The 26,033-nt window shown below is 40.9% G+C and overlaps 1 protein-coding gene across 1 annotated transcript in view; it reads right to left on the reverse strand.

Annotated features, from left to right (window-relative positions):
• LOC129326233 (cilia- and flagella-associated protein 47-like) overlaps positions 1–25,278 on the reverse strand; it is a 45,347-nt gene extending 20,069 nt beyond the window's left edge. The window contains exons 1-12 of the mRNA XM_054974395.1: positions 25,096–25,278; positions 23,046–23,197; positions 20,322–20,437; positions 18,299–18,437; positions 13,132–13,360; positions 11,479–11,639; positions 8,547–8,680; positions 5,711–5,946; positions 4,913–5,105; positions 2,253–2,424; positions 1,753–1,905; positions 364–547 (exon numbers count right to left, since the gene is read on the reverse strand). Of these exons, the coding sequence (XP_054830370.1) occupies positions 364–547; positions 1,753–1,905; positions 2,253–2,424; positions 4,913–5,105; positions 5,711–5,946; positions 8,547–8,680; positions 11,479–11,639; positions 13,132–13,360; positions 18,299–18,437; positions 20,322–20,437; positions 23,046–23,197; positions 25,096–25,278 (2,052 nt within the window). The remainder of the gene's footprint in view (positions 1–363; positions 548–1,752; positions 1,906–2,252; positions 2,425–4,912; positions 5,106–5,710; positions 5,947–8,546; positions 8,681–11,478; positions 11,640–13,131; positions 13,361–18,298; positions 18,438–20,321; positions 20,438–23,045; positions 23,198–25,095) is intronic.
• Positions 25,279–26,033: the final 755 nt, after the last annotated feature.

Raw genomic sequence — 26,033 nt, forward strand, 5'->3', positions numbered from 1 at the left:
GGGAGTCTCTCGTTTCCCCCACACCACAGCCCTAAGCCAAAGTAGGTTTCTGTAGGCTTTAAAAACAATGTTTCCTACAGCTGCTATGCAAGTTGGATCTCGGCAATGCAGACCCAGCCTTTTAAAAATATATCTTGTAGTTTGGCCCTTAGAGTGAAGTGCTGTGAACACTAAAGCTACTTTCCTATGCCCAAGTCTCATTGAAATCACTAGAACTTACTTTTAAATTAACATGCAACAGATCAACCTGCAAATACAATTGATTGGGAGAGTTTTAATATATAGCTGTATGAGGGAAAGACCACATAGAGATGATTCCTAGAAACAAACCATTATACTTAATAATTCAGTAATCTAACTTACCTCTTTCTCTATAGATTTAGATTTAATTGCTGCTAACTTTTGACTAGTTAGCAGGCTACTTCCAATTTCAAAATCAGCATTTCCCTCAAACTTATCTTGTGGTAAAGCTTTTAACCTTGGTGATTTCAGCCCTGATGCTGGCTGTAACCCTATCTCAACAGAATTATTCAGTTTTTCAAAGATCCTGGAAGGAGGAAATGAACAGGGAAACAAAACTCAGCCATTTTGTGTGCAGAAAGTAAAATACTGAAACACTGAACGTAAATATAACAGCTTGCATTTTAAGATCTGTGAGCTGTTCTCTACTCACACAAGAGATATTTTGCACCTGTCCCTGTCTGCTGTAGTCTACCATTCAGAACTATAAACAAAGCAAGACTAGTGGGCACCCCACCTCACCTGAAAAACTGATGCACTTCAATTACAAATGCCTTCTAAATAACATCTTCCATCTATATAATGTTTTCAGAATATAGAAATTTCTTGTTAAGAAAACTGGTGTCAGCTGATATACCTTAAAAGGGTATGGGTTCCAAACTTTACCCATCTGACTCAGCCTGTCTAAAGGGTTGGTTACAGCTTTAAGAGCTTTGGCAGGAGCTGCTGTGGGGCTCTTATGGTGGTTTGGCAGGGGGCATGGATTCTTTGGGGGGGGGGGGAACATGGCCAGCAAGCCATGGCCAGCCTTCCATGGAAAGGAATCCCTTTAAAGGATCTTGAGAGCAAGGCACAGAAGGGGTAAGCCCAGCTCAGGGGCTGCCGGAGTGTGCTCACTCCCAGATGGCAGGGGAATCACACAGAAACTTACGCTCACATGGATTCCCACTGACTGCCATCCTGCAGTTTCCCCCTCAGCTGGTAAGCTGAGGGGATGTGGAGTCATCAGCTGGCAGCCCCGTGAGCTGCCAATGCTCTGTAAAGCTACAATCAATAAAGTTGTGGCTTTTTTAAACTCCACCTGATGACCATGTCTTCCGTCACCTTGCCTCTTACCCTCCACCCCTTGAGCTGGCTCCACATGTGAACCTTCATGATTTTTCAGCAATATAAGAAGCCAATGCAGCTGGAGGGACATATATATCAAATCAGTGATTCAGCACTCAAGGATGCACTGAATAAGTAGGAACTAATTTTTTTAAAAGGTTAATCGACCAAACATGTTACAATAAAATCTAAATCTCTGCATGTTATCCACAAAGTTTTCACTGTATTCAACCTCATTCAAGTGCATAGTGTTACCTCTGAAATTTAAATTACATATTAGCCATGCTAAGATTTGTGGCTCTTCCTAAAAGCATATAAATAAAGAAGTAAACAATAGTGCTACTGATCTATAAAATGCTTGAAGATTACAATAATTTAGACAGGTTATTTGGAAGCACTTTTTACCTAGAAGCTCCTTTATGCAAACGACGGTTTCTTAAATTTCGAATATAGTCTGCATAGTAATCTTTATTCGCTTGTTTTTCCAGTTCTTCATATGCTGTGTAAGAGTATTCTGGATCGACATAATTATATCTGGGAACCTTTGTGAAAATAGTCCTAAATATTTAAACAAAAATGCAGCTTCATTAGATGCACAGATGATCCATTTGCTACAAAGCATATATTATTCATTATCTCGATTATTTCACTAATTGTAACCAGCATGTAAACCATGAATTCACCCTTCAAAAGACAACCATTACAAACAATAGTTACAATCTGATTTTTTGAAAAGAAAAATAATTTTTTGGCAAACTCTTCTTTCTCCACAAGTAAAAAACAACTGAATGCACATTTACTATATATCTGTATTCATTATGACAAAATATTTAAAATGTCATATTAAAAATTTATAGTAATTTAGGGAGGGATTTGATTATTGCTTTTTACCTGTTTCCTATTACCTGTAATTGTTATTCCATTCACTGGGCCGTATACTAGTTGGACGAACATTAGGAAGAGCTACCAGTGCATTATTAAAGTTTCTGTTTAGAACATGATCATGAATTTGTGTTCGATCAGATTTAAGCAGTGCCATTGGTGTTACATGATCCTCCTTGTTGGCTACAAGTACTCCTATTGAAATGGAAACCAATGGTATTATAACCTGATTAGAATTTAAATAAAATACAGTGAGTTATATCCAGCAGTCCACAGACACACCGATCATAGATTTTCCCCATATTCCTCTATCTGTAGCAGTAGTTTCTGACCCTTGGAAAGTTGATTCCCAGGGTTGGATGACCCACGTGGACTAACAGTCCTGTGGGTCAGGAGGCTGCAGTGAGGAGGAGGAAAATTGCCCTCGATTGCATAAGAGTAGCTCTGCTTATAGAAAATGAAGTAGAAGGCAATTTTTCCCCATCCCCACTACAGCTCCTGACCCATATAGCTATTATGTGAGCCCTGGGACCCTGAGCCTGGAACAAACTGCCAGGAACAGGAGAATGCAGGAACAATCCCTGACCATAAGCACCTCCCACTGACAGATCTCTGGGTCCATAAAGTTTTCAAATAGAAGGCACAAATGAATTCGTTTCCTGAAATTATAGAATTCTTGATTCCTTACAAAAATGACATGTTCAAAAGCAAAGAATCATATTCATACTTGTTTTACCAATATATATACACATCTAAATATACATATATGAATACACACACACACCCCTATGTACATAGTATGGCGGGAAATTTTCCCTCAGAAAATGCAAAGAATTTATAATTTATACCAATCTTTTGTTTGTATATATAAGATTAATCCAGTCTTCTTGACAAGATCAAATAAGACTAAGGTTCCCAGGTGCCCATCAGAGGCAGGCAAATTCCCTGCCCCTCACTGGGCAAATGCATGGCAGTTATTGGGCTTCTTCTCTTTTGTGTGCATGTGCGCTTCTGGCTGGTGTGCTATGACATCACTTCCTGAAGTGACATCATCACACTGGCTGCAGGAATGCTTCCGTGCTTCACGCGCCCTGCACGAAGCACAGGAGCACTCCTGTGGTCAGCAAGATGCATCACTTCTGGAAGGTATGTCATCATACACACACAAGCAAAAGAGAAGAAGCCTAGTAAGTTCCTCCCTCCCCCCCAGTTGCCAAGAAGACCTGGCAACCCTAGATGAGACAGAAACTCTACAAAGTCACAGTCCAGATGCAGCTAATATTAAAAAAATAGAATAGAAAAAAATTACCAATTATTGTAATAAAATCTTCTTAAATCTTAATGTACACGTTTATACAAATAATAATAATTTTTATTTACTATGACATTTTTATCCCAGCATTCCCCTAGATGCTCAGGGCAACATACACATTTCTCACTCATCCATTTTATCCTCACAACAACTCTGTGAAGTAGGTAAGGCTTCAAGAGAGTGACTGGCCCAAAGTCACCCTGTGGGTTTTTTAGCAGATGAAGGGATTTCAACCTGGTTCTCCCTGTTCCTAACCATTGCACCATGATTTATTTATAAAAATAAACTCAATTTCTAACTCCAAACTTGGCCCAATGCCATTACCACCATCATGCATAAACCCCCCCAAAATTACAACAAAATCATCTCATAAAACTATTGTAAAATACACATTTCATAACAGCTTCGGCAGAAATTACTACAATCATGATAAAGCAAAGCTATCTATTATTCCAAAACCTACTCCAGTTTCCTTTTTAAAATATGCCCTAATTGTTCAGGATAGAAAATACTATCTTCTGCTGTTCAGGTTCCTGACAAAATCCAATAATGTTTCACAGCCAACATTAAATATCCTAATTCTAACCTCTCCCTTCCTTGCATGGAAAGTTAAACCACTCCGTCAAGCTGCGTGAGCCAGCAGTTCGCAAGTTATTGGACGGATCAAGATGAGTAATCTTCATCTAGTCTGTTTGAGCTAGGATTGCCAACCTCCAGGTGCAGCCTGGAGATCTCCCAGAATTACAACTAATCTCCAGATGACAGAAATCAGTTCCCCTGGAGAAAGCAGCTGCTTCAGAGGATGGAATCTATGCCATTATATCCTGCTGAGGCCCAGTCTCTCCTGAATCCCTGACTTCCCTAGGCTCCACCCCCCACCCCCCCAAATCTCCAGGTGTTGCCCAACTTGGAACTGGCAACCCTAGTTTGAGCTCAAGCTGTAGGATTGTGGAGTAACAAGACAGCCACATTTCAATGAACCACCAAAGCATTCAGATTAGTTGTTATGTGAAAAGGTTACCAAGTAATAACCTTATAATTTCAGTCCCTTTATGATGTTTGACTGAATTCTCCCAGAACCGTGAGAATTTATTTTAAACTCATTAGAACCTTCACCTGCATTTCTTAACATACCAAGATTGGTTTTCATTTTTTTTAGTTATAATTTTTTTTTATTTAAGCAATAAACAGTAAACAAAGTTTATTTGTTACGAAACTTGTAGTTTAGGGTTTTTTTCTTTCTTTTGTTCCTATCTTTTTAAATTTTATTTTCTTTTTATTACTATTAGTTGCTTGTCCTGTTTGTTATTTCATGTTTATATGTACTGTTAGTGTGGTCTTTTCAGGTTGTTGTGTTCTTTCTTAACATACCAAGATTGTTTTTCAACACAGCTTTATTTGTGACAGACTTGCAAGTGCCAGAAAACTTTAAGTGTATTTGATGAAAAGATCTCATCATCAGATTTGGTAAACAATCTTTCGTTGCCACTGGACCAATGATATCTATCACCTGCTTCACTTTAAATGTTCCTATATGACGTGGGAAAAACGAAAACAGTACATCCTAAAGACAAGAGACAAACACGTAGACATTAATGCATTTCAGCAGAAGAGATAGAAAGTTAATTTGTTTAAAAGGACTATTAAATCAGGCTTGCTTTTGCTTCTTTAAAGCTTCAGAATTTAAAATCCTCTGATTATAAATAAATGCCTTTTTTCTTGTGTTCTAACAAGTGAAAATCTCTAGTTTCACATAGCAATGTTAATTTTTTCTCATCCTCATTCAGCCTCACTGTTTGTACAGTGAGAACTACCCCAGTCCATTACTGCCTACATTAAATGGATAATTAAGAGATGGGAGGAAAAGGGGATAATTATGCACCCTGTGCTATTAAAGCAGTAAAATAAGTTCAGATTTTATAAGAAAGTCAAGTATTGAATATATTTCAATTTTTCCCCAATTTTTCATTTTTTCGGGGGGTGGGGTGGGGTGGGGTAGATAGGGTTTTTTTCAACAGGTAAAAAACTTCCAGAAATTTTACATTTCTACCCACTATACAATCAGTCCAATCTTAAGCAATGGTGCTTAGGGCAGCACTGAATGCTTCATAATGAAAAATACTTTGAAAGTTATACTGTAGGTAGATAGAAACAAAGAAGATGCAGTACCTGTGAAGATTTTGCTTTTACTTTTCCTTTTTCAGGACATATATTAAAATGTGCAATCTTACGAAAAGCAAATGCTACAGGAAGAGTATCACATTGATTAATGAGTGTGCAAACAATATCTGTATGTTCACCCAAGAAGCATTCCATAAAATTAACAGTTGGTCCTGGGCTGAATGTTAACATGACAGGGAGTCCTGAGCCTGTCAAAGCCAATTCAACTTTATGAAGATGGTTCTCTGTAAAAAAAAAGAGAGAGAGAGAGAGAGAGAGTAAAAAGAATAAGCTAAAATTTCCAGTGAAAAGGGTGACAGTAACTTTTGGACAGCAACCACTATATACTATAAATAATACAATAATACTTTATTTCTATATAAATACTTCTATAAAAGACTGAACTGACATAATGCACCTCTGTCCAGGAGCAGAGCCACCACATTCCCCATTGTGGGCCCTCCGCCCTCTCCCTGGAACACACAAGGCCACACTCGCAGCACTCCCAACTCATCAGGCTCTGTTGAGGGGGCAACATGGGTTAGCAAACAGCCAACAATCTGGCAGCCATGGCCTGCCTCCCCCAGCTGCACAGTAGGCTAGTGGCCCCTGCAAGAGGCAACTATGCTGCCTAGTTACAAGGTGCCCTCATAGGCCCTACATCAGGCTGGCTGAGAGCCAAGAGGGTCACATCAGAACCAACCCTTGCACCAGCCCTGGAGGAAGCATGGAAGTCAGCCACTCCATCTCCCTTCATGTCTCTAGACCCAGGCAGGAGGCAGGGATGCTATGAGCAGAGTGGGAGGAACCCAGCCTCCTCCCCCACCTCAACCTAAGGCTCGGATAGCCCTGAAATCCACAGGAAGGGGAAACTAAACAAAGGCTGGACCCTCCACTCCAGGTGGTGCTCCTGCTTCTGACCCTGAGATTGGCATGTGCCTTGGGAACTGGGGAGGGGGGCTGAGGATTGGAGAGGATATAAATGAGGGCTCTGCAGCCAAGTGAAGGAAGAGTCCAGAGTAGCTATGACAGAGAAAGTGCATGCACACATCCCTCCAGGGAAGTGAAGGCTCAGGGTGAAGTAACTCTGCCCCACTCTCCCATATCTGGGGCTTGGGGTAACCCTCTGGGGAAAGGTCACCAAGATGGTGGACAGCTGAAGGATGGACCCTGAGGCCCCTAAGAGCTTACAACCGTAACAAATACAGGATTAATGCAAATAATTACTTATACAAAGAGTACATAGAAAGACATACACACACACACACACACAGGTACCTGACTTTTTATATGTATGCACATTGTAGCCAGACTTCCTTCCAAAAGCTTGAGGCAAGCAACAATGCATTATAAATGCGTATGAAATATACAATTATAATCATATTTAAACTAAAAGAAAACATTGGCATAAAAATTCAATTCAAATAAGTAAGTACACTGTTTGCAAAAGATGCTTGACTCAGACTTTGAAAACTTTCAAGAAGGGAAAATATTCCTGGTTCTGGTACAGCCCCCCAAAGCACCAGTGACAGTCTCTTGAGAAATTCCCCAATCTCTACATTTACAGCAAAATTTCTGTAGAATTACCAAATTTTAAGCTAGATTCTACTTAAAATAGGGGACTAAAACAGAGGTGAGGAACTTAACAGACTCTGGAAGTCTGCCAATCATACCAGGCCTGGACAGAGATCTGTCATCAGTGCATATTGATATCTAAAGAACTCTGACACAAGGTGTTGCATTCATGATGAGGATGACAAAAGAGGATGATAAAATGGGCATGATTCTTGACATCCAAGCCACAAAAGGTGAAGGGGCTTCCCCACCCCAAAGAATAAAGTATCTTCTACAAACTGTGCCTGAGGCTTGTTTGGGTTGGCATATACTGTAAGAAGACATGTTACTTCATTTTTTAAAATTACAATATGCCTTTAAGAAACACCATTGCCTGCAATAATCACAAGTTAAAAACATACACATGTTTTTTGTGGCACAGAAACTAAGTATTTGCAGCTATATCTACCAGCCTTTGTGTAACAGTCAAAGACATTTTTCTCTATTAATGTAGGTATTTATTATCAATCAATACATCTAATTCTTAAAATGACCCCACCTGTGGACACTTAAATCCATGAATTGAGATCATATAAAGACAAAGGAGATCTTTCTACAAACTTGGGGTGGAGGGCAGCCAGGTTTGCAGGAAAATCCTGAAAGTTAGAAAAACCCTAGAGAATTAGGAAAAATGGAGAGGGGTTAAAACTCCCCCAAATAACCACCCACCATGGAAGACGGAAGAGGGGGGATCCACCACCACAGCATGAGCCATATATGCAGAGGGAGACGGCAATGCTACTCCTCCACCCTCATTCCTCACAGAGTAGTAGGGAAGGGCAGGCAGGCAGAGTAACAAGAGAGGTGGCAAGGCAGTCAGGGAGAGAGCAAAATGGTTAGGGAACAGGTGGAAGAGTGGGCAGAGAGGTAGGGTGGGGGATTGGTGGGAGAGCAGAGCTGCAGGAATGGGGACAGGAATGTAGAATGGTGGAAGATGTGGGCAGAATTCACCCTCCTCCATGAGTTTCTTGCAGGTCCCTGCAGTGGTGGAGGAGTAGAAGCCCACATGTAGATGGGTAAATGAGCTAAGGAGGGGGAAGATAGGATTCCTCCTCCAAACCGCCCACCCCCACCCCCCGGTCTCAAAAGGTCCTCACTTGTACAGGTTACATTAATGGGTTTCTATAAAGTATAAGCAAATACTTTTTAAAACATATTCTTCCTACAAAACATGCAGTTAAAAGTTCAGTTCTGAATTTTTTTTCACGTGTCATATTTATCAGTACTATACCTCTGGTAGAATTGTTATCCTCAGTCAGCATTTGCAAAAAGTCATCTGTACTTCCTACAGTTTCAAACTTTAGAAACAGAGCATAATCTTGTCTTGACAGGGTTCTATCACATTTAACATCCCTTTTCAACTGCCTGTAAAATTCACAAAATTTGTATATTAGGTATCTAACAAGTGCAACAGAAAAACTAGCCATGTTAAGGACTATAGTTTTAAATAATAAAGGCTGCAAATACGAATTAGAAAATGTGAGGTTTCCTAAGCAACATCTATGTCCCTTCCCTTACTGACACCCACGTTCCAGGGATTGTTTAAGGTATTTTGCCACCATACTCAAGGTACAATTTGGATCCCTGTTTTCCCACCCCTTACCATACGTTCCTAAACAACACAATATGAGTTCATAGAAAATAACCTATAATTTACTGGAATGTAATTTTCTCTTATTTTTCATTCATTTAACATTAATTATTGACAGCTTGTGCTGCGTTGTGCTTAGAGTGTCAATGTAAGAATTCAGGAGGCCCAGATTCAAATCCCCACTCTGTTATAGAAGCTTGCTGGTTGACCTTGGTCTACTCACACACACTCAGCTTAACCTCCCTCACAAGGGCTGTTGTGAGGGTAAAATAGCAAAGAGGAGAATGATGTATCTTGCTTTGGGGGGAAACGTGGGATATAAACAAAATAAGTAATATTTATTCATAGAAATGGATCATGGCTCTGTAACAGAAGCATTTAAATGGGTGTTACAATTGTTCTTCATTATAAGCAGAAAGTTTATAAAGAAACAAAGACCACCATATTTATAGCAGCAAAGATACTTGCTGAGTGAGTAATTGCTGGATTAGAATTTAACAGTAGATTTAATTTTATCAAATAGCTGTCATAAATGGTCATTATAAGTATCTTGTACTTCTTGAATGTTGCAGCATCTGGGAGCAGCACTGGCAGTGTGATGTCATTTCAGGTGATAACCTGGAAGTAATATCACACCCTCCTCTAGGAATTCCCCCAATATCTATGGTAAACACAGACGATCACACAAAAGTGTTGTCACCACATCTGCAATATTTTCTCTCCTCTTCACCACACACAATTTTTCTGCCCACTGCTCCACTGATTAAACTCAGATGTTAGAGCACAAAGGTAGGAGCTTTGCCACCATAGGTAGGCCACTGGTAAACCTACCTTATTCACAATTCCTCCTCTGTATCTATATCTACTGATCGAAGAATAACTTCATTCATGTGATAAAATATCCTTTAGTCATGAAGCTTATGCAACAATAGATTTTTCAGTCTTTATAGTAGCGCAAGACTCTTTTTTGGTTTTGCTACAACAGATTAAAATGGCTAACTTTTTAAAATTTGTCTCTAGAATTACTTAATTCTTGTACCAAGACCTGACGAGAATTTTGTTTTTAACACTAGGCTATGTTCTAAAAGGAAAAAAAATCTCTAATTACATACAGAGTGCCATTTCCACAGGTTGCTTCAGGGAACTAAGACTGGATTTTCAAATATAAGGGCTAAACCTACAGTATTTTCTCCCTCACCCCTTTGTCCAACAGCTTTCAGCCACTTTTTCAAAAAAAAAAATTAAGAAACAACAAATTCATTTTAACATGATGATTCTTCTTTTTTTAAAAAAAGACTAAATTCATCCTCTCCTCCATCTTTAGAAACTTCTGTTTCAACCCGACTGGCTTCCTAAATCCAAGCAGGCTGTAGAATTTGCATTTAACTTTGAAGTTTCTGGGAGAAAAGTTTAGAGGGAAGGGAAATTAGAAAAAAAATTATTATTATTGTTATTATTGTTGTTATTATTGGAAATTAGAAAATTAATTACAAGAATTTATTTTGCGACTGCATCTGCATGTCTCCATAATTTATATAATGAATAATTATAAGAGGTGGGGGATATATGTCACCATAACCTGCAAGGTTTCAGGTTAGAGGAATATATATCACTTGGCAAACTTGGGTTTTTATGAAGCTCCTAGTTTCAGCTTAAATCATTGTAGATATCTATAAACTGTTAAAAGGGCAGAGGCAGGACTATGAGGGTCATCTGAAGAGTGGTATCCCTGGCAAAACTGAAGGATAAGCATACAGTAGTCCTACAGAGCTTTCCCAACAGGCAGCTCCCAGACAGGCAGCATTGAAGCAAAGAGTGGTAAAAAAATGATGTCAAGTGGTCACACCTGGGGCATGTGCAGAGAACAATTATTATTTAATTATAGGAATACATCTAGCTATCTCTATAGACCCATAACCTTTTTATTGGCAGAATAAGAAACACTTGAATTCTTTCTTGATTTTTTTGTTTGTCATTATGTTAAGGTTCCTCCACAATATTCTCAATGTGCTGTTTCCCATCTAATCTAACACATTCTTAATATCACACATACCACACAAGGTTTACCCCTTTTCATAATTTCCATTTATGTGTGGCCACAATTCATCCTAGCCATTGTCACAAGACTTGAGCATGCATAGTCTCCGACATCTTCAATGGCAGAAGTCAACACAACAATCTTCTGAGAACTTTCCTGACTGGGAACTCTAGCCTCAGCCAGATAGCTGAAAAATAATCAGTGACTTGATTTCCAACTGTGGTAGGAAGAGGAAACAGCCTTTAAAAACAAGAATGTTCTCCTATATCCATAGGAACAGTTAGGTAAACAAGTTACAGAATTAGAAAGCAATCCTAAACACATCTACTCAGATGTAAGTCCCATGTCATTCAATGGTGCTTACTTCCAGGTAAGTGTCTTTTGAATTTCAGCCTTAGACCCACATTCTTTTACAGCTTTAGAAAGATGATAATTAATCCTGGCTCAAGCATATAGGAGAATATATTTGAAGTTAGTTTGTGATACCTATTTATGACATCAATCTTTGTAGTTAAAGTCACAATACATACTTACTTTGGACTAAAACAAAGAAAAACTACAATCTTCTGGTAAGGCTCTAGTGTTCCTTCATTGGGAATACATGAAATCAGAGTGGAAACATCTAGCTGTGATTTATTATCACTGTAATTTAAGTCTTGCAAAGCAGCATCTGTGCTCTTTTGAATGACCGTGCCCTGTAAGACAATATAAGAGTTAAGCTGTCTTGAACCACATGGAAAGGCAACTAAATGTTTTAATTAATAAAGAAATAATTTTTACAAAGAGTTATTCTCTTCCATCTAAGTCATAAGCTTTGAAAGCATCTTAAGTAGTTGTAAACATATCCCTTTTTTCCAATATTTGTAGTTGAACTTTTAAAAAGTTTTCTTGTTTTCAAGTTGAGAAAACTAGTCAATCAACTAGAATGATTGAAAGGGATGGAACACTTCCCCTGTGAAGAAAGGTTAAAGCACTTGGGGCTCTTTAGATTCGAGAAACGACGACTAAGGGGTGACATGATAGAGGTTTACAAGATTATGCATGGGATAGAGATGGCAGAGAAAGAAGTTTTTTTCTCCCTTTCTCACAATACAAGAACTCATGGGCGCTCAATGATATTGTATTGTCGAAGGCTTTCACGGCCGGAGAACGATGGTTGTTGTGGGTTTTCCGGGCTGTATTGCCGTGGTCTTGGCATTGTAGTTCCTGACGTTTCGCCAGCAGCTGTGGCTGGCATCTTCAGAGGTGTAGCACCAAAAGACAGAGATCTCTCAGTGTCACAGTGGGCACTCACACAGCACCACAATACATCAACATTTTCACAGCTGACTTGGAACAGCACTTTCACATCTCCCACCAACACAACTCTTGTACTTGAGATTTATTGGTGATATTTTCATCATGGAGGAGAAGCACTGGAGGAATTTCACCAGACCTTCAGCAACTTCCACTGCACATCCTCTACTTTTTTCATTGAAACATTTGAAAAATTACAGAATTATTTTAAAATGCAATAAAGACCAATATAATAAATACAATAAACAATTCCATTCTGCATCTTGTTCAGAAGGTCATTCTTATAAAAGGAATAGGACTGTAGTAAAACAGAAGTATTCAGAAGGGCACTTCTTATAAAGGAACCTGGCCTATAGTTCAGTTGTCTGTGAAAAATTGTAGTTAATTTTGTCTTTATCCCCTTGCTATTACATTGTTTACTGAATACATTAAACTATTTTTATTTCATTATTTCTCTGCATGATTGTTTTATTGCACTGTTTTATTGTATTTATTATGTAGTCTTTATTGCATTTTTTTAAATAATTCTATAATTTGTCTCATGTCTCAATGAAAAAAGCAGATGACAAATGAAGGAAATAACTAATAAATTTTGTTCCTAGTAGGAGCAGTAATCGGGACTGGGATTTGACTCCTCCGCATGTCCTAAAACACAGCCAAGCCATTCTGTATAGTTTGAACCCAGATTCTGTGCCTTGCCCTCATTTGGGTGTGTTAAACTACTAGAAACTGGGTTTTATACATATAGATGACAGTGATACAGAAAGTGATTTATAAAAAATCTACACTTTCGTTCCCTCTTATACTAGTATCCACTTTCACACAGATGCAAAAGGGAAAGACTATTGAGAAGCACATAGTTTAGAAAACACAGACTGTATCTTTCCTTACCATCTCTCCGCCAACAGCATTATCTTGCAGGATGGCCACCCAGTCCATGGGCTCTGGGCTTTTATTGTGAAGAATTACTTCTTCAGTCTTGGAGGTACCAAAATAGACACACCCAAAATGAACATGTTTTATTGTGTCTGAATTAGGCACACTCAATATTTCGATAATCTGCTCCACTATATTGGCTTTTATCATTATATGAGCATTGGAACTTCCCTGCAACTCCACACTTTTGGTAAGAACAATAAGTAAAAAGAAAGAGAAGGAAAAAAAATATGCACATATAAGATTTGTGTCACAATACTCTATTAATCTTTCTGAACTCAATATTTTATTATGGCATTTGAAAATAATACACACATAAGAAACTTATAAAAGTTGCCCAGCCCCAACATTCAACAGCAGGGATGAAATATATTGTTAGGACAGCAAATAGCCATATCACAAATACATTACATATTTTCCACTTTTAAGGCTTGTAGAGAGGTGGTGGTCTCAGTGTCACATGGCAGTCTGAGTACACCATTGTAATGTCCTTATTCCTTCATCTCAAGTATCTGTTTGTAAGAATAAGGAGCCCTATAATGTTTTGCATGTAATATATTTAATTTAGATTTTATTTCTGCTTGCTCATGTGGGGTTTTTAATAATTGTAACTGAGTTTAAATGCAGGCCTCTGAGGAAAGAATAAGGGGGTTGGATGGATGAGTGGAGTGTGATATGATTGGCCAGTAGCTGTACCCTAGGGGGTGGAATGAACATTTAGTTAGAGAGCTAAGGAAAGAGTTTTTTCCATGTGGGCTCTGGCAAGTTACAAATCTGAGGGTTTCCTGTAAATTTAGATTTGATTACAGGCTCACTAATTATAAGTTCCTTCTGTGTGAACAGGTGTTCTTAGAATGCTTTTGCCCTTCTCCTTCTCTTCCTCCCAAATCCATACACCTTTAGCTGTTTGTACAGGTAGTTCCGGTAAACGCCTTTGCCTCTCTCAGAAGCAATTCAGAGAATGCATATCACTTCCATTCTGCAATCTTTCCATTGGCTTCCCCTCAGTTACCAGTTTCAATTCAAGGTAATGACTATCACATTCAAAGCCCTTCATTGACAGCCCATCATATCTGTGTGACCAGCTGTCCCCTATGTTCTGCCATGGCAGCTTCACTCATCTCGACAAGGCGTTCTGCCGAAACCACCCTGCACTTGGGTAAAATCAACAGCTGCCCACACAAGTGCTTTCACTATAGTAGCCCCCGCCTTATGGAATGGCCTGCCTGAAGAGGTCAGGAAACCCATTCTCCTGGCTTTCCGCAAATGTTGCACAACGGAAATATTCAGGAGAGCTTTCTACTCAGATTATAGGGCTGTGGAGGAAGTAGCAACTCAGAGAGATACATGGGTAGGGACAGGGACTATATACTATTCTGTTGGGTATTGTCTGCTGGTGTAGACATGAGCCTACTGAGGAGTTTTCCACATTGCTAAACATGCCATGTAAATTAGTTAGTTTAAGAACTATTCTGAAACCGATAAGCTTAGTAAACGAGGATATTCAGTCCTCCATCTGTCCCAAATAGGAGGTCGGGGGGGGAGGGGTAGCAATCCTTGCCCGAGAGTCTCTCTCTTTCAGGCCGCTCCCCACCCCTGAGATCTCTGGCATTGAATGTGTAGGCCTGGTGTGGGGTGCTGAGAATTTGGCTATCTGTCTGGTGTATCGACCGCCTAGCACACCAACAGATACCCTGTCGCGCCTGCTAGAGGTGGTAGCGGGGTGGGCCTTGAAGTACTCCAGACTGATGGTGCTGGGTGACTTCAACATCCATGTTGATGATGCTTCCTCTGTCCAGGCTGTGGACCTGGTGTCTTCCATGGCAGCACTGGGACTCTCCCAATTTGTGTCGACCCCTACAGATCAAGCAGGCCACACACTAGATTTGATCTTTGGGATGGGGTTAAATGTGGATCTGGAAGGGGTAGAACCAGTGCCATGTTCAGAAAACTCGGTCCTGAAGGCTCGGCTGGGGATACCACCAACCCTTGCAAGGGCGGTGAGCTGATTTATGCTCGCCCGCAGAGACTTATGGACCCGATTGGGTTCCAGAATGCTTTGCGGGATCCAATGCTCCACGGCGGTTCATTAGATGAGCTGGTGAAGGAATGGCAGTGCCGGCTCTCTGAAGCCATCGATGAAATCGCCCCCCGTCGCCCTCTTTGCCCCCGTGCAAGATGGGCTCCCTGGTATACAGAGGAGCTCCAACAGAAGAAGCGGGAGCTAAAACGGCTTGAGCGAATGTGGCAGCAATCTCGGGATGAAGAGGCAACATCATCTTATAGGACGTTTATGAAAGCCTATGAGGTGGCAGTGAAGGCTGTGAAGAGTTTTATGCAGTCTCCATTGCGTCAGCTAGCTCACGCCCGGCAAAATTGTTTAATGTGGCTCAGTCATTGGTCTCCTTGCCAGAGGGAGGCCATCAAATTTTGAATTCAGATATTAGCTGTGAGGCTTTGGGGAGCTTTTTTGCTGATAAAATCTTGTCTCTCTGCTGCAAGTTGCCAGCCACAGTTGATTCAGTGAATGAGCTGGAGACCCCTTGGCCGTTTTCGAGGCCAATATTTGATCATTTCAGCCCACTCTCTGGGGAGGAAATTGACAGGACCCTGCGATCAGTTAGGCCCACCACATGTCCCTTGGACCCATGCCCATCGTGGCTGGTAAAGGCCAGTGCCGAGGGGCTGTGGTTCTCGCTGGAGGCCATTGTTAACCTATCCTTAGGCTCCGGGGTTTTTCCTGAGCCATTAAAGGAAACTATGGTGAGGCCTCTTTTAAAGAAACCATCACTGGACCCCACTGAACTGGTCAATTACCGCCCGGTTTCAAACCTCCCGTTTCTGGGAAAGGTGATTGAGCAGGCAGTGGTGGAACAGCTGCAGGGCTTCCTGAAGGATGTCTCAGCCCTAGACCCCTTCCAGACCGGGTTCTGTCCAGGACATGGGACAGAGACGGTGCTGGTCGCCCTCACAGACGATCTTTGTAGACATCTGGATTGAGGCAGCTCGGCGCTGCTGATATTATTGGATCTGTCGGCAGCGTTCAATACAGTCGATTACGATCTTGTGACTCACCGCCTCGCCAATGTGGGGATAAGAGGGACTGCCTTACAGTGGCTTGTCTCTTTTCTCCATGGTCGGGGACAGAGGGTGGCACTTAGGGAGAAATTGTCATCCTGCCACCCTTTGGTGTGCAGGGTCCTGCAGGGAGCAATACTCTCCCCTTTATTGTTTAACATCTATACGCGCCCCCTTGCCCAGTTGGTGCGAAGTTTCGGACTTGGGTGTCATCAATATGCAGATGACACCCAGTTGTATCTGATGATGGACGGCCGGCCCGGCTCAACCCCAGATGTCCTGGAACATGCTTTTGCAGCCGTGACTAGTTGGTTGAAGCAGAGTCGGCTGAAACTGAATCTGACGAAGACTGAGATCTGTACTTGAGCCGGGGGATTAGGTTCGGGACTCCGGCTCCCGGCCCTTGATGGGGCACCATTAGTGCCAGTTCCAAGGGTTAAGAGCCTGAGGGTGATCTTGGATGCCTCCCTGAAAATGGAGGCACAGGTCACAGCGGTTGTCAGGTCCTCTTTTTTCCATCTGCGGCAGACCAGGCAACTTGTCCCTTACCTGTCAACCCGTGACTTAACTACAGTGATCCAAGCAAAGGTCATCTCTAGGCTAGATTACTGTAACTCACTCTATGCAGGGCTGCCTTTGAGCCTGACCCGGAGATTACAGCTGGTACAAAATGCAGCGGCGCGTGTTATTACGAGAGTGCCAAATAAGGTGCATATAACACCATTCTTACGCAAGCTGCATTGGTTGCCAGTAGAGTACCAGATCAGATTCAAGGTTCTGGTACTGACCTATAAGGCCCTGTGCAGACTGGGACCAGTGTATCTATGGGACCGTCTCTCCCCATATATTCCCCAGAGGACACTCCGATCAGGGGACAAACAGCTGTTGGTGGTCCCTGGCCCCAAGGAGGCCTGCCTAGCCTCGACTAGAGCCAGGGCCTTTTCGGTCCTGGCTCCCACCTGGTGGAATGCTCTGTCTGCTGAAATCAGGGCCCGGCAGGACTTACTGTCTTTTCGCTGGGCCTGCAAGACAGAGTTGTTCTGCCAGGCATATGGCTGAGGCTGGGCCTCCGCCAGCCTGGAAAAAAGGGGTGTATAAAACCCTCCCTGTGAAGGCTGTTCACCATCTTGTTTTAAATGTGTTATTTTTAATGAATATGAATTTTTAATTGTATTTTAATTGTATTTTTAATATGTTGTTATCCGCCCTGAGCCCGCTTGCGGGGAGGGCAGAATACAAATTTGAAATAAATAAATAAATAAATAAATAAATAAACCTCTGCAACCATCATGCTTACGTTCTTATAAATAAATTCTACTTTTGTTTAAGCAAAAATATCCTTTTTTATTTCACAACCACCCTCATACACTGACCAGTCTGACAAACTATCATCTGTAACAAGTTTTCCTATATTACCAGTTAAACGAGGAGGGGGCAGCAAAAACCTTTTGAAGGAGTCGGGGGGGCAGCAATATATAAGTCACACAAACACAAAAGGGAAGGTATTCTCAAGGTAAAGTAGAGAACAACTGAAGTTCTCTGTGAGTGGAAATAAAAGAGCGCTGGCTGAAATCAGAGCCCTCCCGAGGTATAAGTTTAAAATAATATGAGGAGTTGAATTGAAGGTCCAAAGGCAAAGGTTAAAAGAAAAAAGAAAATCATTACAAACCCACAGTCCCCAAACAAGAAAAGAATGGACTTTGTTAGCAGCAAGCCAGTTTGCTTTATCTAATTAATCAGGTATTACAATATCTAAGAAACTGATTTACTCTCTAGTACTCTAGCTAAAAAGGCAACTGAGACATATAGAAACAGTTCTATTTTCTCGTGCTTTTTTTGCACAGACTACAATTAGGGTAGCAAGCAACATTTCCATACATTTGACTAATATAAGGAAGATATTCCTTACAAGCAACTACAGTGATAGTGGAGATATGAATCCTTTAACCGCATAATGAGGTACACAAATCACTTATGCTATACACATAAAATCCAAACGCAAATCCAAATGCAAGAATTCAGTTTATAAACACTTTGCACTTACATGGCTGTTTGATTAATGACCCTTGGGATATCGGTACAGATCTCCATTTTAACCACTTGAAATGTTTTGGGTTCTACCACTCCACTGGTTGGTGCTATAACAATGTGAACACTTCCTCTATAATTTATGTTAAATGTACCTAAAATATAGAAACATATTATGTATTGTGTATAAAACCATGAGAAAGATTCAAAACCTCACTCCAATACAGGCCTACAGGCAAGACAACAGGAGCAAAAGGATGTATTGGATCATTCTAACCCGGCATTTTGAAGCCGACTGTCCTTTCAATTAGAAAATATTGATGAAAACATGGCAAAAAAATTAAATGTTACATAAAGTGGATAAGAAAGTGAGCCAAACCACAGAATCCATGGAAAGACTTCAAAATCCATGCAACACACCTCAGTCAAGAAAGGGAGGAATAAAATCATAGACTACAGGTCAAATCACAATATGCATGATATAGTTAATGAATCAAGACTATGGAAATCTTTTTTCCAATGCATACTCAAGTCCTCGTCCCCCTACTCACAACTCTCTCACATAAACTCTCACTGTCACTATCTCATATACACAGGCAATAAAAATAAGAGCTGGATTAAGAACTTAAAAGTGCACGGGGGGAAGCATAAGAATGTCCCCTTGTGATCCTGATCAGGTTGGACAACAAAGTTTAGTAGGTCAAAGAACTCACAACTAACTGTACACTACACATCTGATCCTGACCAGCCTTTTTGTCTTATATACTCCCTTCCGTATGTTTTTTAACCTTCTCCACCTCCCAGCTTTTTTCACTAGATAGACTGTTGGTGATTTTCTTTAAATATCCAGGTACTCTTAATTATTGTGACATGACCATCAGGAAAGCCAGGAGGTGCCTGGAAGGCAGGCACATACCAAGGCTAGCTTCCAAAGGGGTAATATAAACAGAGCCAGTTCAGTGCCCAAGTACAACAAGCAGCTACTTATGCAGTGTGCACCAAAGTGGAAAGTGGGGATTGACAAGGCTTGTATTAGTCATCATCTCCCAGACCCATGCCACTGTTACTAAGCTGCAAGATGGACTGCAGCACATCAGAAAGAAACATGTACCTCCTCTACCTGTGCTGCCACCAGATTCCAAGACTCGGAGCTTATGGGAGGCATGCACTCCTCCACTTGTGTAATGTCCACCACCTTCAATGTCCATCACCTCCACCACAGCCTGGTGGAGCCAGCTCCTTGATTTGGACATTGCTGGCCCAGGGCACTCCAAGAGGATGTCTCAGGTAGGCACTTTCTTCCATAGTGTTGCTTGGGCAGCCAGGTTTAAAGTAAATGCTGTGCCGCAACAAGCAATGGAAAAGTCGATGGCACCTCCCATGCTACTGCTCTTACTCGAAAACGTCAGCAGTCTCCTAGAAGTGTACCAGGTTAGTTAAATGGCCAGCCCTCCCTGCAAAAATGGATATTCCCCCCCACCCCTCAAAAAATTTGACTGCTACTTCAAATTTTCCCTGCTACTCTCACTGCCTGGTACTGGCAGTTGGAAAACCTGGGCACAAACAGGTCTGAATAGCTGGACTGACAGCAGTGAAAGATGACTTCCCAAGCCAGTTTTTCCATGCTGCCTTATTTACTAACCTTCACTGTTGCTACCCAAAGAAGGAACAATGAGGTGAGCAACACAACCATCCAGGCTTCTTTTCATTGCTGTTCACAATAGGGAAACACAGAAAACACCACCACTCACAGCCCCAGTATACTTGCATGTACAAATGCACAATTTAAATAGTAATGATGATGATGAAAAAATTGTCCAGAAAACTAGGGAGCGGGTGTTTCTCTTGTCCAGGAATGTGACAATCAGAAGGCACAAAACTACTTAGTCCAGCAGATTTCCAGTTGTTGGGAAACTCGTTTGAAGAGTTCAGCAATTTATAGGCCTTTAAGACTGATAAGATTTATTCAGGATATAAGGTAGTTATATCTTAACTACATTATCTTAACAGAAAATAAATTTGAAATAGAAAATGTTTACCTGAAGATGATCCATGGTTAGCAATTTTAATTTCCTTACTGATTACTTTACTGTTTGCAATCACTGTGCCAAAATTTATCTCAGGTGCAATTTCTAAGCAGCAACATGGAATTAATCTGCAGAAACAAATGCCTTTTTATTGGTTTTATGTCCAAGTTACTTTGCTAGTTTTATTCTCTAAAGCATCTTAGAAAAAATGTTTTCCTTCCATTTACAACAAATGCACAATTTAATTATGTAACCTAATTTTGCAGTAACATCCACAGATGGAAGCAGCTTATTAAAATGCCACTGTGTTTTCTTAATTAAGGTAACTTTAGGACAGTTTAATCACATTGGATTGAATCATGTTGGACTGTAGCTATATTTGTAATTGACTGGAACTCTGTTGTGTCAAAATACAATTCAATATAAAATTAACAAACCAGACTTCCTCAACAAATTGTTTCCCATTATACAAATTTTAAAACAGTGCAAGCTCATAATGCCAGATACAAAATACACTGAGGTCTATCTAGTGAGATTCTGACACAACTGTGATTGATGAGGGCAGATGGGGCAGAATATTTATGAAGACTGACCAGCTTTGAGGCAACCAAGGCTGGAATAAATCTTATCTGGCTGGATAGGCTTGGTTTTCAGTCACCTCTCTCCAATATGTTAACACCCTTGTTTGGGCTGAGCTGGTTCTGGTGGACTCCCAGCTCCAGAACCCAATGCCCAGATTTGTTAGTCCTTTTTGGTACAGTTGGGATAAAAACCTGAAAATGAGTTGTCCCTTCTATGTGTGCATGTGGGTGGGTGTGACCATGTGAAGGGAAGCATCTTCTTCATGTATATACCCTTTTGAATCTCTCAGCCAGGAGGGGAGATCAGATGCCCAGTATTGGTATGTCTCAAGGTAAGCAACCTCTCTATTTTTCTTTTCTTAGTCCATACCTTAATTCTGTACACAGCATATACTAGAGTTGTGCCTGTGGTAATAAAGCTGTATTAGTTACAAAAATTATTCCTATCCACACACTTTGTTTCTGATTCATGTTATGAACACTGCTCATTCTGGCAGTTCCTCCTGGCCGCCAAAACAGAGAGTGGGCTGGGAACAGGAGGTGGCAGTGACTACTGAAGGAAAGGCTGTGAACCCCTAAGAAAAGGATTTGGGAAGCACATTTCCTGTGCACATTTAATGGAGAGTAATTCACACTAAGTTCAGTGGGAGTTACTCCTGAGTAAGCATAAATAAAATTAAAAGTCATGACCAGCTTTCTCTGGAATGTACCCATTATAAACAGCTGTGCTCTGTGCCCCGTTTGTTGGTCATTCAGGGCAAAAGCTTGGCTGCTGTGTGAAATAGGATGCAGGACTAGATGGTCTGGTCTGATCCAGCAGACTCTACTTATGTTCCGTGGTTTGTTGCCCCATCTTTTTGAAGTACTGAATAAAACTAGAAGGATAAATTAGCAACTAAATGTCAAGAGAGCTGTAAGTGCCATCAGAATTTTGACACTGAAAAACATGAATTCAGCCAGTTCGGTGTAGTGGTTAAGAGTGCAGGACTCTAATCTGGAGAACTGGGTTTGATTCCCCACTCCTCCACTTGAAGCCAGCTGGGTGAACTTGGGTCAGTCACAGCTTCTAGGAGCTCTCTCTGTCCCCCCCACCTCACAGGGTATTTTGTTGTGGGGATAATAATACCATACTTTATAAACCGCTCTGAGTAGGCATTAATTTGTCCTGAAGGGCGGTATATAAATTGAATGTTGTTGTTGTTATAACAAAAGAACCATTTCATGTTAGTTTTAACACATAGTGAAGCTCAACATAGTGAGGTCACTCCACAGTGAGCTTTCAGAATTTCAAAAGATGCTATTCTAAATGAGCTATTGCTTTAAAAATAGCAAACTACCATGTCAAACCAAATATTGGTTAAATTAAAATTACTCTTTATAGAGCAGAGCTGGATAGGTGACTCTCAGAGGTGTTTGGAGTCACAAACTGGAAACATGCTTGAAATAATTTGGGCATGCCAATTTCAAAAACTGTCAGTCCCAAGGTGAAAGTGGGGAAAATGACATTCTATACAGTACAGAAGTTAAAGCTCTCAGAAGCAAAATCTGTTTTAAAATGAAATGATTGTATCCATCAATGAAGGAACATAGTTGCCTGCATTACCTTGGTCACACCGTGAGAAGACTCACTGGAAAAGACCATAATGCTAAAAAGTGGAAGGCAGTAGAAAAAGAGGAAGATGGCTTGACTCCATAAAGGAAACCACTATCTCCAATTTGCAAGATCTGAGCAAGCCTGTTAATGATAGGATGCTTTCGGAAGTGGTTAATTCATAGGATTAATTCATAGGAAGTGGTTAATTCATAGGATTGCCATCAGTCAGAAGTGACTTGACAGTGCATAACTGCACTGCAAAAAAACCTGCACAAGTACTAGAGGGTCTGAACAAAGCTGATGCTGCTTATACTTGTACAAGTGGAAAGAACAACAGCCAGTAGGAAAAAAGCTAGTCCAGTCAAAGCCCATTATCATTACGCTTCAAAAATATGTCCAGAGCCATTCCAGACAGAACTTAGGGTTACTTCAACATAATAATTTTAAACCAGGGGAATGAAAAGGGAGAGACGTCATTTTAACTCATAACACAGGAAGAGACTCTCAGATATTTTCATAGATATCTCAGATATTTTCACAAAAATATATAAAATTATATACCCTGTTAGAGGAATCTCAATTATATTTTTGTCTACATAAAGGAGCAGTCTATCCTGAAGGTCTTCTTCACTATCAGGATGATATTCCACAGCGGCTGTTATGTGAAGGCCAGAAGCAACTGGTTTCTTTGGGTTTTCCACAATTAGTTTGAACTACAAAACAAAGTGAGCAAATCAAATAATTTTAAATTTTTTAAAAAATATCTAGGTAAAGCATATATGAAAATACCCCATTTTCAGAATGCTAATAATAACTACATGATATGCTAATAGGTACACACTTGAAATGAACAACTCATGGGTGGGAAATAGAAGTATTCTCATTTTTAAAAAAGAGGGAACAGAAAATGTAACACTTTGATTATTTATTTATTTATTTATTTATTTATTTCATCAACAGAAACAGCAGAGGTAAATAGCAGGGGGAAATAGTCATTGTGACATGTGCAGAGGGAAAAGAGAGAATTAGTAAACAGTATACCGACAGAGAGTTCGGACAAGTATAGACTTAGAAGTTCCCTTTGCAACCTTGTTTTTGAGAGACTTTATCGGGTAACAGATATGATACACCTTATTTCATGTATACAATAAAACCGTTCTTCATGACAAAGAGCATCACTAAACATGTGCTAGATTGGCTCATATCACCTTCAGATTCCATCTTTGAATCTCCTTCCCTCCCTCTCAGGGTATTGGGGTCTGCCTGAGATGTGTGTGAAGCTATGTACAACTAACTATGGAGAGCCAGTTTGGTGTAGTGGTTAAGAGTGCAGGACTCTAATCTGGAGAGCTGGGTTTGATTCCCGACTCCACCACTTGAAGCCAGCTGGGTGACCTTGGGCTAGTTGCAGCTCTCTGGAGCTCTCTCAGCCCCACTCACCTCACAGGTTGTTTTGTTGTGGGGATAATAATAGCATACTTTGTAAACTGCTCTGAGTGGGCATTAAGTTGTCCTGAAGGGCGGAATATAAATCAAATGTCATTATTATTATATTGGAGCTGGGGAAAGTTAACCTGAAGAATCAAAGCTAGACTTGGTAAGGGACAAAAAAAATCTGTGAGTTCATCACTATTGGCATTTGGAAAGAAGCACTGAACATCTGGTGTCATTTGTTATTTACATTTGGAAGCTGCCATTCTACTTTCTTTTTAGAAAGTCAAAAGTGAAACTGGATGCAAGCTTCACCCAGCACCACTTGATCTGGCTGGCATTTTACTCAAGAGACCGACATGAGGCCTTAAAATCTTTTTCTCCCCCCCCCCCCCATTTTTAACATCCTGATAAAGATTACAGGAAAGTTAAACGTAAACATTGGTTGGCCCTAATGAAAGCAAACCAGAATAGGACAGGTGGGGTTATGCATGACTACTGTAATCCAATGGCTCTTTCCAAACGACTCACTATAGGATATGGAATGCACTAATTTTTAAAGAACCATTTGAAAACATTAACACAAAAGAAATGGGTTGCTTACAACCTTTTAGAGGCTGTCTCCATTCCATCCAATCCATTAAGGATTACACATACAAACAACATTAATGTGGTGGAAAGTGCCGTCAGGTCATAGCTGATTTATGGCAACTGCTGGTGGGGTTTTCATGGCAAGAGACTAACAGCAGTGGTTTGCCATTGCCTGCCTCTGCAATCCTGATCTTCACTGGAGGTCTCCCATCCCCATTTACTAAGGCTGCTCCTGCTTAGATTCTGAGATCTGACGAGATCAGGCTAGCCTGGGCTATCCAGGTCAGGGGACTAACACCTGCCCCTAAAGTTCAACTTGTAAGCAACCAATCTCCTTTGTTTTAATGCTTTCCAACAATCCTTCAGAAAAATCGGCACATTCCTATCAGTCGGCCTATACTGCATACAACACGAAGTGCCTGTTGCTTAATATGAGCCTCTTCCAAAAAATTTTTTAATCCAGAGGAGTATCAAAGCACCTCCACATTTGCAATACCTCCCACTAAGAAGCACTACTATTCTACCCGTAATGGAGATTCCGGCCTCACAATTACTTACTACTTATCAGCCCCACCGCCCCTTTCCCCACCTGAGGTCGCTGCGGCGGCAATACTTGAAGGAAGCAACTTTGAGGCTGCAGGTTCTGAATGCTCAGCATAGCCCGGTACTGGCCTCCAGGCACCGCGTCCAGGAAGCGCAGCTCGGGCGGGGAAATGCGCACTCCAGCCACGTCCAAGGTGGTGGCGGCGGCGGCAAGAGTCGCAGCCTCCATGGCCGCTCTGTGTCCGCTCGCACCCTCCGAGAACTTCGTGCGAGGCTCCAGCAAAGCTAGCAACCAACACTAAAGCATTCGGTCTCCAAAGCGTCCAAACTTTCTTCCCCCGTCTCCATAGCAACTGATAACAGTATCTTGGCAACGAAGCCCACGCTTTAATTGGAAGCGCGGCGCCAAGGGGAACTTCCGATTCAGCAGCTAACATCCAATTAGGATCCTACAACGGACGCTTTCAGTCCCGCCCCATTGGCGCGCAAGCGGTGGCTGCTGTTCAGTCGTTAAACTATATAACGTTGGGATTTTATTTCCTAGAAATTAATAAAGTCCTGAGTCAGATAGCTAAAGTGTATCGATGTTAAATGAGATAGAAAGCAACTATAGCCGTTTATATCGACATGCCCAGTGGAAATAAATGAGTTTTCGATTAAACCTATTTAAATAGGATCCGAGTTATAGTCCGATCCTGTGAATGTATACACGGAATTAAATCCGTCTGAATTCAATTAGTCTCGCTCCTAGATAAACGCGCAAAGGAGTAACAGTAAACTCTACTGAGCATACATTTGCAAATAATGCGTATATAGAATTTGACTGTAAGTCTGTTGAAACTAAAACAAGTCTTGTGACTAACTAAAGATAAATGCAGCTGCTAGGATTGCCAGTTTAAGGCTGGGGATTTCCTGGAGACTTGGAGGTGGAACTTGGGGGTAGACGGAGTTTGCAGAGGGCAGGGACCTCAGCCGGAGTATAAT

This window comes from Eublepharis macularius, chromosome 3 (genome assembly GCF_028583425.1).
Source record: "Eublepharis macularius isolate TG4126 chromosome 3, MPM_Emac_v1.0, whole genome shotgun sequence".
Classification (NCBI taxonomy): domain Eukaryota; kingdom Metazoa; phylum Chordata; class Lepidosauria; order Squamata; family Eublepharidae; genus Eublepharis; species Eublepharis macularius.